This window comes from Perognathus longimembris, chromosome 28, assembly GCF_023159225.1.
Source record: "Perognathus longimembris pacificus isolate PPM17 chromosome 28, ASM2315922v1, whole genome shotgun sequence".
NCBI lineage: Eukaryota > Metazoa > Chordata > Mammalia > Rodentia > Heteromyidae > Perognathus > Perognathus longimembris.
Window position 1 is genome coordinate 104507275 of NC_063188.1, and position 21613 is coordinate 104528887.

The 21613-nt window shown below is 39.2% G+C and overlaps 1 protein-coding gene across 1 annotated transcript in view; it reads right to left on the bottom strand.

Moving 5' to 3' along the window:
- Grpr (gastrin releasing peptide receptor) overlaps positions 1–19548 on the bottom strand; it is a 33402-nt gene extending 13854 nt beyond the window's left edge. The window contains exon 1 of the mRNA XM_048336582.1: positions 19136–19548. Within this exon, the coding sequence (XP_048192539.1) occupies positions 19136–19548 (413 nt within the window). The remainder of the gene's footprint in view (positions 1–19135) is intronic.
- Positions 19549–21613: the final 2065 nt, after the last annotated feature.

Sequence of the window (21613 nt, forward strand, 5' to 3'; positions counted from 1 at the left end):
CCCAAACTGACATGTGGAATTGAAACCCCTTTATACATCTACTGAAGGATAATAAAAGTAAAAGAAAAAAATAAAAATGCACATACACCTACATTCTATGTGTGTCAATTTAAAAATTATACACATGTACCATTATGCTCTTTATGTACAGTAAAAGAGCACTTTAAATTTATTATTCACTAAAGGAAAACAGACGTCATTGGGAAAATGGTCGATCATACATCTGAATCAGGAAGTCAGGATGAATTTCAAATACCCTATTGTGCCAGATAGAAAGAAAATGCTTGCACAATAATGGATTATAGCAAAGAACACCGAGGACATACTAAAGGGTCTTGCTTGTGAAAGAATTCATTCTTGCTTCTGAAAGATTCTTTCTTGAGAAAGAATCAAAAAAAGAGCAAGAAAAAGGCCAACTCACAAATGTAGAAGAAATAACAGAACTTTAAACACCCCCATTTGTAACCTTCAACATAATAATTGAATGTAGGTAAAAAATAATGAAATTATTGGAGGACAGGTTTTGGGGAAACAGGATATTCACACAAAGACTTCTCCCCAGATCATCATCTAATCACAACGGGCCGATCTAGAAGTAAATCCCCAAGGAAGGGCTCAAACACAAGATCAGCTTCTCCAGTGGGAAGACAGACATGAGCTTCAGGGCCTGTGACACTTTTAGGGCTCCAACATGTTTTAATTTTCTTTAAACTTCAGAAGGAAAAACGAGTATAATGTTTCTCATATTATATTTGAGAAATGCAGTCATGCAATATAATTCATGCTACCATAATAGACAAAGATTATGGGTTACTTACAACAGATCTGATACTTATTCTGTGAAGTTTGTTTAACATTTTATCGTCATAATAATCCTATGTGGAATATACTGCTGTCAATGCTTGTTTACAAATGAGGAAACTGAAGCTTAGTAACTTACGTGAGACTATGAGGGTTAAACAGAGGAAACAGAATTTGAGCCAATACAGGGAGTCCCTTAAGCCTGTGAATAGGTCACACAGCTTCTAATCATGCTTGTTCTGTGATTGACCAGGCAACTTTGGATTTCTGGTATTGCAAGTAAAGAAGAAACCAAAAATTACCAAAAGGTCTTTCCTCTACCTGCTGCAGTCATGGTGAAAGCAGTGTGTTTTCTAGGCAGAAAAACAATCTTGTGCTTCCTTGAGTCTGTCATTCTGAATCACTTTACACACACACACACACACACACACACACACACACACACACACTACACAACTGTAATTCCCTGTGTCCTGAGACCTTGAGTGAGATCTGCATTCTTGTATATATTTAGGGATCCCAGGATCGAAAAGGGTCATCTGAATAAATCACTGAAGACCAGGTGAAAAATGGCAACAGTGAAAGATTAGAAGCCATAGGCTAGAATGAGGCTAAAGAAACAGCCGTGGCACTGGAAAGGCTTCAGAAGTCACGGTACTGATTGTGGAGTATAATAATCGCGCAAGCTTGGGGCAAAGGGGGCATAGAAAAGGAGGGACAAAGAGTGAACAAATACAGCAGTGGTACACACTAGACACTAAGTTGAAAATTAACTATACAACTTGTAGGTAGGGATGGGAGGGAAAAATTGGGGGAGGGGAGAGACAGAGACAGAGAGAGACAGAGAGACAGAGAGAGACAGAGAAATGAATGACATTGTCCAAAAAGAATTATAATCATTACCTGACTTATGAAACAGTAACCACTCTGTATATCACGATTTTTCACATGAAAACATAATCATGAAGTAGTCTTTATATTTTCATACTGAATGGTACAAAATATGTCAGAAAAAATTGTCATTTAATATGCACAGAGAGCACATCTTGTCCACATTCAATAACACTTCAGAAATTTGTTTAAACCGATTAGCTAGGAAATATGCCTTTTGTTGTAGTTCCCTAGGTCATAAATATTCTGAATGTCATAATTTCTTTTTTGCTTTATTGTTAAAGTGAAGTATAGAGGAGTTACAGTTTAGATCACAATAGCTCAATAGCTATGCACATATGAACACATAAGATGATGCTAAGTGAAATGAACTTCAAGTTATGGAAACAAGTGGGATACCATTGTTGTTATTTTCCACATCCCATGTGAAATCGTGCCCTTTTTTTCATATTTCTTTCATGTGTTTTTGCCCCTGATATCACTGTAGCTGATTTTAGTACCCTGGATATTGTATATATGTGTATTGGAACTAAGGAAGGGAAAGGGAATGCCAAAATTGAGAGACAAAGGATAAGAAGACAAACCAATGCAACAGCAATACTTACAAAACTATATGGTGTAAACCAACTGTACAACTCGGGAGGGGGGGGAGAGGAAGATGGGGAGGGGGAGGCAGGGGGAAAATAAAGGAGGAGGTAACAGGTCCGATAAGAAATGTACTCACTGTATGTCACTTTTATAATAACAATTTAAAAAGCATTGTTTTCTTTCCATTGAGAACATTTTTTAAAGAATTGTAGAAGTTAGGCATAACCTGTAAAAAGATGAAATCAGTTGTTGGACAACTGCACTTTTGCTTAAGGAGCTGGACAAATATTGACCCTTGGGCCAAAAATGATTTTCAACAAAATGATCTAATTCCAAACTCAATGTTAATCCTGTAAGGGGGCCTGTCAGTAGGGGAATAAATAAGATGAAATATTACATTTGCCAGTGGATATGTTTAAAATGACCAAGGAAAGGAGTAGCCCAGTGAAGTTTCAGTAGGAATGCAAACATCCTGGCACAAGTTGTTTGTAGTCCATTTCTCAAAAAGTGTTATGATGACAAGAACATATATTTATATCCTGTTAGACTTTCTCAGGACTTTGTGAGCCAAAAAGTTTGAAGAACATTTGTAGATTCCATTTGCAAACTATAGTTAGACAGTGGTTTGTAGCAAAGAATATAAACAGAATGAAGAGAATCTATGGAGACAAAAAAATAATCTATATCCTAGGATGGAATGTCTAATAGATTCCACATCACCAATTGCCTTAGAAATTGTTTTTCACCCCCAAACAGACTCTGAGGTGAGGATTTAGGCCAAGCAAAAGAGGAGATCCCAGAAAGAATAGAGAATATTGAACATGGAAGGAAGACAGGAAGGGTTCACCTTGAAAGACTGTATTAAACACATTTTTTAGGACTGTATCACTAGGGGATCAGGTTAGAATGTTTACCTACCAACTCTCATTCCACTCTGTCCTGGGCTGCTAATGCCAGGATACCACCCTACTTCAACCTTGCCCTTGGAGTAGTGCTTGCCCTTGGTCAGAAAAACACCCGAAGTCCAGATGTATGTGTGACTTCCTGGCACACAAGGAAATACTACCTACTGTGTAGATTCTTTTCCCAGTACATTCAAACATCCATGTAGAAAATGTAATATTGGAGATAATTTTTTCATTTTAAATATATTTCCAATTCGTGGAAAGACAAATCAAAATTCTAAATGACCTTAATAAAATACATTTCTTTCCAAGGCAAGATTCATTTGTGGTATACAAAAATAAATACCATCATGACCTATGACTCATTGTGTCTAATTATAAAAATTCAACAGCCCCATCCCAGCAGTACCTCCAAAAAAAATTCAACAGCCCTATAATTGAAGTAAACTTTTCTTTCTTTCTTTTTTTTTTTTGGTACTGGGGATCGAACCCAGGACGTTGCACTTGCTAGGCAAGTGCTTTGCCACTGAGCTACATCCCAGCCCCTGAAGTAAACTTTTCTGAGAGGTCTTTCTTTGTAATGTATGGGATCCTCTGGCATAGGAAGGTGATTCTGGCAGTGCTGAGAAGGCAATGCTGTAAAATGGAGGAGCCTAAGCAGGGAGACAGAGAGGCTTGCTGAAGACTGGGAGGTCTGCACTCCATTTCCTCTACCATCATGCTATTTTGTTTGGTGAGAGTATATTATCTCAGGTTCTTTTCATGGTTTGCTATTTAACAAAAATGTACATAATATGAGGGGCATGGCATAACAGCACTTCATGAATGAATCTGCCTACAAATACTTAATTTTAGTCTGCATAACAATGTTAGAAAGTATATAATATAGTCATTCTTTTTTAACAGAGGAAGGAACTGAGGCACAGAGAGGCTAAAGAACTTGGCTAAGACCACATGACCAACAGTAGCAGAGCCGGAGTTTGAACAGAAGTGCTTTATACCACAAGATTCTAATTTTTCCATTTTAAAATTTTCTTTATTCTGTGAGAGGAAGTAATGGTATCAATTTATATGCTATGATGAAAAGCAAATGGATATTTCAAAAGTTCTTTGAAAAATAGGAAGCACTGTTTACAAAACAAGTGATGATTATATTTCCTAGCAAGGGATGCCTATCCAATAGAATTTTAAATAGTGGAGATTAAAAAAAAAACCTCTTGACTTTTTTCATAATATAAATTGTATGCTAATTATATACCCACTTGTGACTAGATTACATAAAGAAGTGAATGCATATTGTCACTTTTCTCATTACAGCAATGTGAAAGTCCTATGAAAAAGTAAACATTTTTATCCACAGTTAAAAAATCAGATGTTTTATAAGTGTAATTTGTTGGATGTCTCATAATTGACTATTAGAAGTACAAGACTCATATCTCCTTGAACTCAGTGCTTTTGAACTGTTTTATTTTTTGTTATTTTGTTGGTCATGGGGCTTGAACTGTTTTATTTTTTTGTAAGTACTAGGCTTTGAACTTAGAGCCTTGTACACAGTCTCATTCAGCTTGCTTGCTCTACCACTTGAGCCATGCCTCCAGTCAGATTTTTGCTGGTGAATTTTGGAGATGGAGTCTTGTGCACTTTTCTGCCTAGGTTGCTTTGAATCCCTAGCCTCTCAATCTTAGCTTCCTGAGTAGCCAGCACTAAAGGTGCACTCAGCAATGCTTTTGAATTTAGTCCCAGCATTGAGAGTGTCCTAAATATTACCCCCAAAGAATTACTAAATGCAACAAAATAAGGAGAACACAAAATAGTGCTCATGGCTATTAGACTTACTAATTTGTGATCATGAAGACAACAGGCCACTGCCTCTGTCAATGCTCTTCCAGTACTAAATACTCAGTGCTCATCATGCTCAGTCAATTTATCACCACATTTAAGTAGTAATTGACATTTTAGATTGTGTTTGGCACTATGAATATGAAAGTCCCTGGCCACTGAGGATTTAAAATTTGATTGAGGAAGCAAGATATACCCAAGAAAAGCCCTTAATGAATAATACAATGACTCTACCTTTGTGAAGAGCTCTTAGAATAAGTGATGCTAGATCAGCATATAAAAGTGCCATTATCACTGTACAGACAAATGATGATGTACTTAATTACAAAATCTACTTTTTGGACAAATATGGAATATAAAACTTATATGTCATCAAGTATCATTCTTTAAAGAAAGAAATGAGCTCAGAGAAATCTCACACTTAGTCAGCTGAGAACCAACCTTATAGCCTGTGCTGCCTTTAGATCTCAAGTTTAGTGAATTTTATATTTGACCATTGTATTTTAGGTTCTCAGGGCTTTCTTGTTTTGTTTTTTGCCAGTCCTGGGGCTTGAACTCAGGGCCTGAGCACTGTCCCTGGCTTCTTTTTGCTCAAGGCTAGCACTCTGCGACTTGAGCCACAGCGCCACTTCTGGCCTTTTTTAAATATATGTAATGCTGGGGAATTGAACCCAGGGCTTCAGGTATACAAGGCAAGCACTCTTGCCATAGACCATATTCCCAGCCCCTCTCAGGGCTTTCTTAAAGCAAAGAATACTTAAAACTAAATATTGGCTTAACTTGTTTTCATCTTATAATTCACATATAATTTTAGTGTGTGTGTGTGTGTGTGTGTGTGTGTGTGTGTGTGTGTGTGTGTGTGTGTGTGCTAGTCTTGGGGTTTGAACTCAGATTCTGGGAGCCAGCCTCAAGGTATTTTGTTTTTTGTTTGTATTTTTTTTGCTCAAGGTTAGTACTTTACTATTTAAACTACAGCTTCATTTGTGGTCTTTTGGTGGTTGATTGGAGAGAAGAGTCTCATGGACTTTTCTGCCTGGTCTGGCTTTGAACCTTGATCCTTACCTCTCAGCCTCCTTAAAATGTCCTCTTCCTCCTCCCCTCCCCCTCCCCCTCCCCCTCCCCCTCCCCCTCCCCCTCCTCCTCCTCCTCTGTCATCCTGGGGCTTGGACTCAGGACCTGAGCACTGTCCCTGGCTTCTTTGCTCAAGGCTAACCAATTGAGCCAAGCACCACTTCTGGCTTTTTCCCCCTGATTGTGTGGTGCTGAGGAATCGAACCCAGGGCTTCGTGCATGCTAGGCTATCTCTCTACATTCCAGCATTCCCAGCACCCTGATTATTTTTTTAAACAGCATTTCCTATATGTTCTAATAAGGAAACTACTATGACCTTGTTGTTACATAATTTTATGCTGCTTGAAAATTGTACTCAAAGTATTTATCATAAAGGAGTTCTGCACTGGTATGACATTTCCTAACCAAATAACAGACAAAAATAAAACACAATGAATACAAAGCAACCAGTAAAGACAACAAAACACTAACAAAGTAAAAAGAAAACTTTGGCTTAAATAATATGTAAGCAAAATCAAGAAATAGACATAGTATCACAGTACGTCCTTTCACACTGGAAAATAGATTTCTTTTTTTTCTTCTTCTTTATTGTCAAAGTGAAATACAGATGGGTTACAGTTTCATATGTAAGGCAAGTACATTTCTTATCCAACTTGTTACCTCCTCCCTCATTTTTCTTTATGTGACAAATTTTGTGTTTTCCCATTATTTTCCCCATATAAAACTTTAGCTATTATCACTGGTTAACTGGCCTAAGTACATAAAATACATGACAAAAAGAAAGAAGGAACGGAGGGATGGAGAAATAATAATGAAGTGAAATTTAAAGAAACATATTGTAGAACATTGTTTTTCCTGTGAAATTTCAGCCATTATCACTCATTGCATAAGTAAATGTTGACTGGAGTTCATGTTCACTGAGGTGAGAGGCCCGGCTGATTTTGGGAATCCCAGAGGTTTTGATGTGCCTCTCTGCTTGCCAGTACCCATTGCTGCAGGCATCTGCAGAGATTTCTGACTTACTCACTCTGAAGTTAGCCACAGCACCCTTTCTCACTCTAAATTGTGAGGATAGTTTGAGGCTCTGAATGCTAACCCTACAGGTCTGGATAGATAGTTCTGAACAACTCTTTAACAGAACCAGGATGTATGTCGGGCAGTAGCTCACGTTATTATGAGAAATCGTATGGGATTTTCCCCTTCTGGTAACGGCAAACTAGCCTGTGGCTGACCAGGTCTTCTGAAATCAAAAGGTAGGAAAAAAATCTCTTTGAAAACATAAGAGAAATACCAAGGCAATAACAATGGGAGAGGCCCCAATCCTGGAGAGCTCTTATTATTCAGCATTAGTTTCCCCTGAAAGCATTTATAAATATCAAGCAAGAGCAGAGAAATTCAAGTGCTGAACAGACCCTCTAGGTGATGGTAAGTGGAGTTCAAGACCCAATAAGGAGTGGAACCCAGGTTAACAATCAGAGTTTTAGTTGAGTTGCTCAAAGGGTTAAAAGCAAGAGCTTGAAGCCTTGAGTTCAAGCCCCAAGCATTTGCACAAAATAATAAATTTAAACCTGAAAGTAAATGTGTGAGTAAATGCAAAACATGCATAAACAAAAAATAATATTTTATGGAGTTTAAAATAAGGAATTCAAATACAGAATGAATAAAACAACAACTAATCCAGAGGTACGAGGGAATTTTAAATAAAATGTAAGTTTCCTTGAATTGTTCAGGAAGTAGGAAAGTCCTATTTTATAGTAAATTCTAGTAAGTCAAACATAGATGCTCTAAACTCTAGATGCTCTAAATGAATAATAAGGAAAATTTGTAAAATCAATAAACTCATGGAGGGAAAAAAGAGAAATTTTTAATATTTAATTAATTTAAAAGATGATATGAAGGAGGCAAAAGATATGAAGCAGGTAAGATCAGTAAAAATCAAACAAGGTTCAAACTGAAATTTAAATATATAAAAACTGAATCAAAAGTATGTCTTTATAAGATGGTACAGTAGTCAAATTACAAATAGCAAATTGATTGCATAAATACACTTGTGTTACCATGCCCATGGTATCCCTATCTTATTAAAAGTGAGATTAAAGAAGAGCTTCAAAATAACTACCCTGCTGGGTAACACCAGCTGGGAGCTGGTGGTTCATGCCTGCAATCCTAGCTACTCAGTAGGCTGAGATCTGAGGATTGTGGTTCAAAGCCAATCCAGGCGGGAAAGTCATGGAGATTCATTTCCAAATCACCAGAAAACTGGAAGTGGAGCTGTGGTTCAAAGTGCTGGAGCACTAGCCTTGAGCAAAAGCATTCAAGGAGAGCACCCAGGCCCTGAGTTCAAGTTCCACAAATGGCTGTGAAAAAAAAATTACCATGCAAGCAGAAAGTAAAATAAAGGGTTATGTTAAGGTAAAAATAAAATAACTATACTTGTGCTATGTAAAATCAAGAAATATTAACACTAAGGAAGATAACAAAACATCTATGGTAAATAAATAAATAAATACCATCAATTGAGTACGTAAGATTATTGAAGGTACAAGAAAACTTGCAATGCTGTGGATTTTAACAGCCCATATAGGAAAGAAACTTAATAATGATTGCTGTGGTTTGAATGGAGCACTTTTCCCCACCAAAAAGTCATGTTAAGTTTGTCTTTTTAACTCTACAGTGTAAAGAAATGGTATTAGCCCAATATCATCCTTTCTCATAGCTTAGGATGCTCTTTCCCTAGGCACCACTAAGCCCATTTACTAAATACTTAGCCTCTACTTACCTTTACCTTGAAATGGCACTCTTTTGGAGTAGCTTTAGCCATATACAGTAGCAAGATCCCCTCAGCCTTGAAGGTCATCTATGTCACCTGAGATGGCACTCCTTTGGGGCAGCTATAACCATAAGGCAGCAAGATCTCCCAACCTTGGAGGTTATCAACTCACCTAACACAATAGCCACACTTCTCACTTTTCTCTTTTTTTTTTTTTTTTTTTGGCCAGGCCTGGGGACTGGACTCAGGGCCTGAGCACTGTCCCTGGCTTCTTCTTGCTCAAGGCTAGCACTCTGCCACTTGAGCCACAGCGCCCCTTCTGGCCATTTTCTGTATATGTGGTGCTGGGGAATCGAACCCAGGGCCTCATGTATATGAGGCAGGCACTCTTGCCACTAGGCCATATCCCCAGCCCCCTCACTTTTCTCTTGTGAGAAGGGGTCTTGCCAGTCCTTTTGCTGGCAATAAACCTTTCCTTTGTTCTTTGTACTTGGGTGTCTGTGTGGTTGTTTTGGCAAAGTCTAATTTACTCTAACAAGTGGGACCTTTGAATATGACTATATTATGAGATTATTATCATGAATGGATTAATGCCATTATCCCAAAAGGGAATTAGTTATATGGGAAGGGAATTGTTACTGGCAGCAGGGTCAGCTAAGTCCTTTTTCCTCTTTTTAAAAATTTATTTTGTTTGTCTTTATTCGATGTTGTGATGCAGTATGGGAGTGTGATGGGCCTTAGCCAATCTTGGCAAAATGTTTTGGACTTCCAAGTTCAAAATCATAAATAAACTTGTATTGTTTATAATTTATCCAGTCTGTAGCAGCAGAGAGAAGACTGTTTTTTTTTCTAGGATTTAATTATAATTCTAAATATTTATATGACATTACTAAAATGAGGTATGACTTAAACAAACTTTTCTAACCTCCTATTAATTTAAAAAAATGATAGAAGATTGCCTTATCTTTCTCGTTTCTCTACAGAAATGAACATGAGCCAATCTGCAGAGTCTACTTCAGTGATCAAAGGTTTGCCTGGCATGTATGAGGCCCTAGGTTCCATTCCCAGCATAGAAGAGAGAGTGGGGGTAAGAAAGGAAAAGAGAGGAGAGGGAAGGAGAAGGAGAAGGAAAAGGAAAAGGAAAAGGGAAGGGAAGGGAAGGGAAGAAGGGAAGGGAAGGGAAGGGAAGAAGGGAAGGGAAGGGAAGGGAAGTGAAGGGAAGGGAAGGGAAGGGAAGGGAAGGGAAGGGAAGGGAAGGGAAGGGAAGGGAAGGGAAGGGAAGGGAAAGGAAGGGAAGGGAAGGGAAGGGAAGAAGGGAAGGGAAGGGAAGGGAAGGGAAGGGAAGGGAAGGGAAGAAGGGAAGGGAAGGGAAGAAGGGAAGGGAAGGGAAGGGAAGGGAAGGGAAGGGAAGGGAAGGGAAGAAGGGAAGGGAAGGGAAGGGAAGGGAAGAAGGGAAGGGAAGGGAAGGGGAGGGAAGGGGAGGGAAGGGGAGGGGAGGGGAGGGAAGGGGAGGGGAGGGGAGGGGAGGGGAGGGGAGGGGAGGGAAGGGGAGGGAAGGGAAGGGGAGGGGAGGGGAGGGGATGGAAGGGAAGGGGAGGGAAGGGAAGGGGAGGGAAGGGAAGGAGGGAAGGGAAGGGAAGGGAAGGGAAGGGAAGGGAAGGGAAGGGAAGGGAAGGGAAGGGAAGGGAAGGGAAGGGAAGGGAAGGGAAGGGAAGGGAAGGGAAGGGAAGGGAAGGGAAATGTGTTTCAAATCCTGGTCATTTTAAAAGACAAGCTTAGATGTAGCCAAAATATTTAATAAGTGAGCATGATAGACATAAATAAGGCAGTTCTTTAGCAGATGATATGTTATTTTTCAGGATTTTGTGATGATCCTAGAATGTTTTAACTTATTTAGATTTGCAATTTGTCATGATTTCTAAATCTAACGTATGATTCTAAATTATTACAAACATTCATTTCTTTGCCCAAGTTTTAAATTAATGTTTTATTTCTTTTCTCAAAAAAACAGGATGAGCTCTTGCCATCTCTGGCTGGAACCAAGGTTATCCTATTGTTACTGAATTATTGAAGGAATTACAAATTATCAGAGTAAATGGACAATTGATTCAGAATAAAATCTAGTACACCAGATTCACCTAGTAGGATCTACCAGAATCCAGTCATTTTTCCTGCTTTTATGTATTTGTCAATTTATCTATTCAACAAAGATTTATTGAACACTTATTTTAGGCTAGAGACTACTCTACTATGAGAGATTATACTAATGAGTTAAGTCTCACTTTTTTTAGAGATACATTATAGTGTTGGAAGAAAAATAGTAAACAAATGAACAAAATAGTTATCAAGAAAAGAATTCTGTATGATACTTACCCAAGAAAAATGACACCTATCTATATGAAACTTAGACATGAACACATAGGCCACATTATTCATTATCATCCAAGTCAAAAAATAGTACTGATTAGTCAATCTGTAGACTAGAAAAAATAAACAAACTGTGGGTATATATATATAATATATATACTATATACATATTAAATGGAATATTACTCAGCAAAAAAGACCAGATTACTTAAATGTTGTATAACATGAGTTGAAAGAAGCCAGACTCATCAGAAATGGGGCTGTGGCTCAAAGTGGTAGAGCACTAGCGCTGATCAAAAGAACTCAGGGATAGCACCCATGCCCCAAATTCAAGCTCCACAACTGCCAAAATTTTTTTAAACCAGATTCAAGAAGTTTCATCTGGTGTGATATAATTTTCTTGACATTCTGGAAAAGATCAATAGTTATCTAAAATGGGGTGGAGGAAGGTGGTAGACTACAAAGGAACATGAGAGAATGTGGTGGACGGCTGATAGAAATGCTCTTTATCTTGATTAACTAGTGGTGATGATGTTCGTGTCAAAACTCATATAATTGTCAACCTAAGACGTGTGTGTGTGTGTGTGTGTGTGTGTGTGTGTATGAATTACACCTTGCTAAGCCTTAAAAAAAGAAACTGGGGCTAGGAATGTGGCTTAGTGGTAGAGTGCTTGCCTAGCATGCATGAAGCCCTGGGTTTGATTCCTCAGTACCACATAAATGGAAAAAAGCCGGAAGGGGCACTGTGGCTCAAGTGGCAGAGTGCTAGCCTTGAGCAAAAAGAAGCCAGGGACAATGCTAAGGCCCTGAGTCCAAGCCCCAGGACTGGCAAAAACAAACAAACAAAAACAACTGGTTGATAGGATATGCAGTTCATTTTGATACACTGAACAGCCAAGTAAAACCCCTTGTAGGAGATGATTAACGTGCAGAAAGAACCTCTTGCCCTGTTTTGGGGGAGGCAAGAGAGAAGAATGAAGAATTTTTTTTTCATTTGATTCTAAAAAACCATGTATTTTAATTAAGAGAGAATTTATGCCACCCCACACATCAGGAAGATTTCTAAGTGCAAGAATGTAAATTTAGTCTATTTTTAAAGGATGTTATTGACAGGCACAGTTCAATAAAGCCCACCAGGGAGCCTTTGCAGGCGATGCTGTACATTTTATGATGAAGTTTGTGCTTTTTTTTTTGCCTTGATGCATATTAAGTTGCCAGAAATGATAATTAATCACACAAAAGCCTGACACTGAAAAGATAATGTGTGAGACACAAGAGTCAAGTTCAGTGCTGCCCTTCTCTTTCAGGGTCCTCTAGTTGAGAGAACCTGGCTGGGAAACTCCACTTCCCCACCACCTGTCCTCTGATCACTCCAAATCTGCTGGCAGCTGTGGTAGCTCCATTGCTGTGGGGAGACGTACATTGAATTTCCTTCCAGACAAGTTGCATTTGCCTCAGAAAAACAAAACCATAAACTTATGAATTGCTCATGTAAACTGCTCCAACCAAAGCACTTTTCAGAAGGATACTTTATAAGAAATTATATTGAATCTTCTCTTGTGAGAAAAGTGGTCAATCTCTTTGAAATCAAGGAAGCTGAGCATAAAAGTAAAGGGAGCTTTGAAATCACTAGAGTAACCCCCTTCCAAGAGGGTCAGCCTGGAGTCACTCAGTGTGTCTTTCCTCAGAACAGATTCTGTTGATAGAGTCAGACTCTAGATTTTGATGGGTTTTTATTCTGAAGAAAATTTCCTTATCCAGCAAAGGAATGGGAACTTGGAATGAGGAGAGTTAGGCCTTTAGTGGGATTCTACTCTGATTTTATTGTGAAGGTTAAATTCCATCACTTCTTTGGGTCTCTGGGTCAAACAAGGGTTTGAATGTTAAGATGACTTCCATTTCTAGCTTCTGCTTTTATCATTTATCACTGCTCAAACATCAATCAAGCTTCTGGATTTTAACATTCATTACTGCTTAAACATCTATCAAATAAAACAATTAAGTGGGAATCATCATAGCACTATAAATAAGATGGGCCTGGTTACTGTGGAAGACATTGATTCCATGGAATTTCCCATATGATTAAGAATATAGAAAACACATCTAGAAAAAGGATAGAGTAGTACAAAGCAGTATATATTTGGTAACTGAAAAACAATACAGACAAAGATGTCCTGAAGAACTGCAAAACATTAATGAAAGTAAAAGATCAGGGAATGATTCATAAAAGAAAGAGGAATTGAATGGCGCCTTGAAGGACTGGTAGAATTTGGGCAAAAAGAGAAAATAGGGCCAAGCCCCTCAGAAAGGGGGAAAGAAAGGAAGTAGAAGAGGGGAGAACTCTGGTGACAGATCTCTGGTGGGGGAAAATGAGTAGTTTAGAGCAGTGTTAGTTCTGGCGAGACCTGGGACAAGAGGATGTAAAAGTAGACTCATAGATGAAGGAAGGCCTACAAAAGTACTTGACAGACTCAGTACAAATTGGGAAAGTGAACTTCTTATGGATTCTTCACAAAGTCTCAAAACCTCATCAGTCGATATTCCTCAGTGCTTCAAGCCTGTGACTGGAGGTGGTATTAAACTGCTTGATTTCTTTCCTCTTTCATTCGTGGATATGTTCTAATAAAAGGTATTTCCCAGATAGGGAGAGTTTTACAATGGGGAAGCATTAGTATCCCAAGGAATTATTTTGTTGTTGTTGTTTGTTTGTTTATTTATATGGTATAGAACAATCAAATCAGGGCCTCATGCATGCTAGGCAAACACTCTACCACTAAGTCACATTTCTAGCCCTCCTGAGGAATTCTTGATTTCCCATATATGACAAAACAGCAAACATGGATGCTGGAAAAGGTAAATGGAATTTTCTTGTAAAGGTGATATACAGAGGGGTTAGAGTTATATAAGTAAGGTAATGAGTACATTTCTTTTTGGACAATGTTACTCCCTCCCTCATTCCCTCCTCCACTCCCCTCCCATCCAAGTTGTAAGGTTCATTTCCAACACAGTATCTAGTGACTATCACTGTATGTAAGAGAACTTTCTGTAGTGATGGGACTGTTTTGTAACTGTGCTGTGTGGTAGGGAGCCACTAGCCTCATGTAGCCCTTGCTCAGGGAACAAAATTTTCAACACTAGTCCTGAGGCTTGAACTCAGGGCCTGGCATTGTCCCTGAGCTTTTGTGCTCAAGGACAGTGCTCTACCACTTCAGTCACATCTTCACTTTTGCCTCTTTGCTGGTTAATTGGAGAAAGGAGTCTCATGAAGTTCCCTGCCCAGGCTGCCTTCAAACTGTGATCTTCAGAGCTCAGCCTCCTGAGTAGCTAGGATTACAAGTGTGATCCACTGGTGCCTGGCCAGGGAACTAAATTTTATAGAGAAATATATAGGAAATCTCTACTTTCAACTCAGGGCCTGAGAACTGTCCCTGGTTTCTCTTTGCTCAAGACTAGCACTCTGCCACTTGAGCCACAGCGTCACTTCTGGCCGTTGGTATATATGTGGTGCTGGGGAATCGAACCCAGGGCCTCATGTAGAGGAGGCAAGTACTCTTGCCACTAGGCCATATTTCCAGCCAACATTCTTAATAACCTATCTAAAATTTAAAATTATATAGCAAAGAATATATGAGAGGATTTTTTTTAAAAAAAGATAAGCAAGTTAAAAGAAATAATGGATATGAGAGTTACTCTCTGCTCTGCACTGAATAGATGAAGGTATGGTCTCTAATCTGTCATTAGTTTGTGATGTTATAAAACATAAAAAAATAAACAAAAGCCTTCTCTCTTACTCCCTTCAAAAAAAGACAAGCCAGTAAAATAGTTCAAAACAACAAGATAAAATGTCACAAGCTAGAATGAATTTAGAATTTTGGCTTAAGCTGGATTCTGAATGAGGCAAGATATAGATAAAAGTCGCATCTCAGAACATGGAGGGATCATAGCAATAATCCAGTTCAACGCTGTCATTTTGTAGATAGTTAAACAAAAGCCAGAGATTTGCGTGACTTGAGCCAACTCCTTCATACGAGTCAGGGTAGTAGAAAGAGGTCTAAAATGTAGCTCCATTGATGCCCATATACCACGTGGGACAAGTGGAAGAATTGTAGGAACGAAGGAAGCATGTTTGAGAGTGAAGGGACAGGAGTGGGTCAGTGGAACAGTATGTGTGAGGACATTGGTGTAGAGGCAAGATCAGAGAATTTGAGAGGAGAGGAAGCACAGGTATCAATATTGAAGGGGCTTGAATGTAAACCTTCAAACTGCTATACTAGTCCCCATGTTCTGGATTCTAGGACTGCCTTTAAGCATGTAATTGAAATGGTGACAGTGACAAACTTTCCTAACAAAGACTCAAGTTCACCTGAGGTAATGGAAGGCTGTAGAAGGGGGATTGAGCAAATTACAAATATTATTGGCCAATCTACAGAGGGCAGGGGTGGATGGTTCTTATGATGGGCGCCACTCATGCCTGACACACACCCTAATTCAGTAGATTAAGGATTGGGGTGAAGAACATGCTTTGTCTGAAGAAAATGAGTATTAAGGCAAGAGAGGGAAGATGAATGGAATGGGTGAATGATTACAGCCATAATACTGCATGTACATATATCAAAAAGGAACCAGGTAACTTGATGGGATAGGTGGAGTTGGTAGAGATGGGAGGAGGGTTGATGGAAGGGATGATATTGCTCAAGATGTATTGGTTTTTTTTTTTTTTTTTGGCCAGTCCTGGGCCTTGGACTCAGGGCCTGAGCACTGTCCCTGGCTTCTTCCCGCTCAAGGCTAGCACTCTGCCACTTGAGCCACAGCGCCGCTTCTGGCCGTTTTCTGTATATGTGGTGCTGGGGAATCGAACCTAGGGCCTCGTGTATCCGAGGCAGGCACTCTTGCCACTAGGCTATATCCCCAGCCCGCTCAAGATGTATTGGTACCCATAAATTGACCTGCTGAATTGAAAGGCCTTTGTAGAACTAGTTAAAGACAGTAAAAAAAAAAAAAAGAAGAAAAAGAATCCGTATGATTTTAAAGTTCCCCTATGACTCGAGTTTAGAGAGTCTTCCAGTTCACCCTCTTACCAATCTATCACATACAGACTAGCACATGAGAAAACTGGTGATATTGGCCAAATGTGTGTCCCTTTACCCAGTTTTCACACACAGACATATACTGCAAATAAATAAACTTTTACACTGTTCCAAAACATAAATAAGACTATCCAGAACAGGTTTATCAACCTCAAGGCAGAAACAACCTATTGTCCATCTGTATTAGAAGGGTTAGATAGACCGAGGTATGTAGTGGAATATTACATACAATAAAGAAAAGAACAAACCACTGTTCTATGAACCACCATGGATAAATAACACAGAAATAATGGTAAATATAAGAACATTGACACATAAGAGTATTTGCTGTAATGACTCCATTTGTATGAGATTTAAAATTGGCATAAATAATCTACAGTGATTGAAATCAGAACCATGATTGCCTCTCTGTGGAGGTATTAACTAGGAAGAGGCATAAAAGAACTCTGAGAGTGCCAGAACTCTTCTAACTCCCGAGTAGTGGTTATGCAGTTATGTAAACATGTAAAAATGGATTGAGCTATTAATTTCCTTAGTTTACCAGTATATAGATTGCATCTTGTTGAGAAGAGAAAATATAGACTATATATATTTGCACTGACAAACTCACCAGTTATTCTAAGAATCCTGTAACTTTTAGAATTGAGGCAAACAGAAAAGTACAATCTTAAAACATTTAAGTAGCTCAATACTTGTTGTAATCAGCTAGGTGTATTACCGGTGAGTCCAATGATTCGTCAGCTTTTCCTTACCATCTTTAGGTAGTTCTAAAAGGGTTTTGATTCAACATGTCAGTTTATGAGTACAATGCATTTTCATCAATATCATCCCTTTCATGATCCTCCCTTGCATCTTCCAACGCCACCCATCCCCTCAATTTTCCAAGCTCCATTTTCATCTGTGTATATTGAATATTCTGGCTGCAGTTGCTTACCGTTCCTCTTTCCATTTACCTATCCCCTCGCTCTTTCTTAAGCAGTAGTGAAACACAGAAAGTTAGTTGAGTGGGAGCTTGTAGTAATTTCTGAACTTGTTCAAGATAGAGAGCATCTATCAACTTCCTCAGGACCCTGTGGCTGTCAGCGTGTGCAATGTAGCTTTGGATTAGCTCATGAGCTCATGTGCTTTGCAACTCTGGGGACGGGGGCTCTGCAGCTGCATCTTTACATTCCACGTCCTTGCTTTCCTCTCTGTTTGCCTCCCCCAAAAGACAGTAAACACCATCTGTCCTACTATATTCACCAGCCTGCAAATCCAAATCTCTTCTTCCTATCAAGTAAAGTACCCTCATCCTGAAGTGCCCTGTACCACTGCTCAACCAGCCACAGAGCTTCTGCCAGCTCTGAACTTTGACAGTCTTGAATGAATGTCGAAACTGTCTGTGCTCATTACTACCTGGTGGGCAAATGTGCAGGGCTGGAACAATTTGCAAGTGGGTAGAGAGAATGAAAAGACCTTGTTCAACTTGTGTGGGTCCATCATTTGTGGACCATTACTTTGCAATCGTTGAAAATGTCATGCATGCCCAGCAGACTACTTCAGGCAGCTTAGTATAAACACATGGCTAAAATACTGAGAACACTAGCTTTATTTGTCCAGTACTCCTCAAGGTTGGCTCACCTGAGGACTGTTTGTTCCTCTCCCAAATGAGAATCGAGCACCACACATAGTAAAATGTGAGACATTTTCTTCACGGCACAAACTTTTAAGAGCTTATTCCTATATGCCTTTTCCTATATGTAGTGAAGTCTTATGTATCATTCATATATAACAAATGCACAGATAATTTTAAGACAGCAATTTATGTCCACTTGTTCATAGAATCAGTTTTTCTTAATTCAACCCATTGATGTTTCGTGTGAAAGTCTTAATACTGTGTCCAACTTTCAGAATTTAGAATAACACTAGGCTCAACCATATGTGTGAGCAACCTGTAGATGTTTTTTGACCTGTTAATTCAAGCAAGTGTTGTTTACACAATAAGGATTGAATAAATACTCAACATTAAAAAAGAAAATTTAAGACTGTGTAAATATAAATGTTTGTGCAAAGTGTTCACACAGCAAAACAGTTCACAAATATTTCCCAGAATAAAGCCCTGTACCGGACTTCCTCTTTCCCCCCTCCAAAAAACCCCACTGAAGATATTGTATATAGAAGAATGTCAATAAAGACATTAAAATGAGGAGTCAAGCTTGAGTGGAGCATTCAGGTGGAAGAGGGGAACAATAATACTCAATTCCATTTAAGACGGAAAAAGCAGCACACAACTATTTAGTCACAGAGATCCAAATACAAAATCAGCTGCAAATGAAGTTAAACTATCTGAGAAAAATAAATCTCAAAGGAATGAGGTGTATTTTCTTCTCTTAGTGATATCTGAAAGGATAGTTTGAACAAGTGTGGTGGGACTTTCCTCTTCTCTGAAGGTTTTGAGTTGCTTCTGAGAAACATTTGCCTGAGGTTGAAACTATGGGATGTGGTTGTCTTTCCTACCCAGTCAATTTATTTTGTAGGGAGAGCAAAGTTAGGAAAAGGCAATGATTTGTCTTTAGAAAATACACCTCAGTCTTATGCTTAGAGATTTTTAAATTCTCATTTGTCTCCTTCTGTCTTTACCAGGCACCCATTTTTCTTTTGTAAACCAATATATCAAACTCAAAAAGTAATTCCGAGAACAAAAACATGCCTGGAAGGGAATCTGAGTTCGAGTAAAACTTCCCTTTACACAAACAACTCTGTCACGATAATATGATCGTTCATTTAGCAAGACATCTACCACCTGGGAGAGCATGTAACTTTCAGTCAGTACTTACCTGTCTGCCGAAAGGGCTGTAAGTGTGAAGACAGATACCCCCACGGAAGTAAGCTGTATAAAGGGGATCAGCTTGCAGCCAATCCTGCCAAATAGCCATCTGTCAGCCAGGTACCTACTGGCATCCACAGGAGCACACGTTACCAGGAGGAGCAGGTCTCCCAAAGCCAGACTGGAGATGAATAGGTTTGGCACATTTCGCATGGACTTGACTGTGCAGAAGATCTTGATCAGAGTGATGTTACCAATGAGGCCTATCAGGATGATAGCCCCATAAATTGCAGGAATAATATAGAGGATCCCTGGGTGTAACCAGTCTCCATTCATGGGGAGATCCACACTGTGATTGGAGACGTTGCAGTACATGGAATGGTCCACGTCCAAGTTCAGAAGAAAGCAATGGTTTGGATCCATCTCTAAAGGTTTCCTCTCCAAAGTCTCCTTCAGATGCTGTTTCTTCAGTTTTGATTGTTTGCAATTAGATGAGGATGATGATTAGGTGATCTACGCTGAGCTTTTAATCTTCTTTAATAAAAAGTAGTATGAGTGCATCTAAACTATGGCATTCAAAAGTATCTGTCACTGTTCTGATACTGGTGCTACACTGGCCTCTTCACACTACCAATGCAATACACCTGTAAGTCCAAGAAGTGAACAGCAACAGCAAGTCAGCCCAGAGAGGCTTTAGAATGAAGCTCACGCTGTATCAGCTCTTTCTACCTCCATCCCAGTCTGAGTCTGCTTGGCTGCAGCTTCCTAAGAACTTTTGGCCTGCTATTTTTCCACAGCATTTCCTGCCTTTCCTGATATTTGGAACCTGAAGGTTTAAAGTGAGTAGAAAAAACCTGCACTGAGCAAACGTCCAATCCTATAGGCAGGATGCTTTGCACGTCACCAGCTTCACCAGCAAACAGCAGCTCTCCTGAGCTGAGGCTCTGAAGAGGAACCAGGAGCACGTAGACAGAGAATGCCAGCCCCCTGCTGGACACTTCAATCACTGCCTAGCCACCTGCTTTCTGCAAACGAGAATCAGCCAGCCAACTGCAGTTTCTACATGGCATAGTAGACACTTTTGGCTTCTCATTGAAGTATGCAGAACCTGTAGTAAGTACTTAATAAATGCTGCTAACACTCTGCAAAAGCACTGGAAATCTTTCTTTCCCTATCTTCATGAATTCAAATGGTGCTTGTCCCATTTTCTCAGCTTTTCTAATACATTAGAATGACATACTGGGGTTACTATAAAAGGAAGTCTGTCTGGATTTAATGCGCATGGGTACACAGGGTGACCATGTGTGATCTGCTCTACTTGGCCATCTTGGAATGAGGAATGCTACTGAGAAATATGCACGTAGGATTCATACTTTAAACCTTCAGTAACGGAGTAATGGACACAAGAAAAGCAGGAATTTTTGTTGTTGTTGTTTGTTTTGTTTTGGTGGCAGTGCTGGGGCTTAAACTCAGGGCTTGACCTGTCTGTTTTTTGAGCCTTTTCACTCAAGGCTAGCTCTCTACCACTTGAGCCATACGTCCACTTTCAGCTTTTTGGTGGTCAATTGGAGATAGGAGTGTCATGGATTGATCTGCCCGTGCTGGCTTTGAAATGCGATTCTCAGATAGATGATTTCTCATACTTGGTGTTGGTATTACATGTTGCACAGCACTATAGAATATTCTAATGGTATTTTAGGGTTGAATGTATATTAAAGTCTGACACCTAATATTTTCTAAGATTGAGGATGTTTTAAAAGGTTAAATAGAGAATTTTGATGACATTTCAACTAATTAGCTATAATGACTCTTCCCATTCCTACTATTATGTGTCATATTTCGACCCACAACCAAAGACACTCAGATTTTTTTTATATTTTAGTGAAAAGTATGAGATGCCTGTGATTTATGAAAATGATATAGAACAAATACAATAGTGTCCCTGTTCTCAGGGACTGCAGTCAGTGAATAGAATTGGACTGTGACTCAACATCTTATGTGTTAGGGTAGGGTGTCACTTGTACTTTTGGTTCATTCAATAGTCATATTTTCCATTCTTCCAGAGAAGTAGAATTTCTGAAGAACTTTAATGATGGGAGAGGGGGAATATGTAACTTGGTAAACTGTAGGAGGACAGGTAGATCTGATGGAACCAAAGAACATAGCGACTTAATTTCTTCCCACTAGCTATGTGATGGTGCTGTATATTCCACTACAGCAACCATAAACATACACAGAGAAGGTAGTCTGATTATAGAATGAGTAGAGTTTGTAACTGGAACCAGAGTAAAGAGAAGGGGTTGCTCTGGGTCTGCTTGAGATGCAGTGTATTTAGAACAAAAGTTTGGAAGGAAGGAATTTTAAAAAAGATACTGAACAAAAAAGTGAGAAATAAAAGATAGTGGAATCTTCTGGGGAAGATTTTTCATATAAAGCTTCAGATTATATTTAGTCCTAACAGGCACATCATCAAATGCTGGCCATGGTG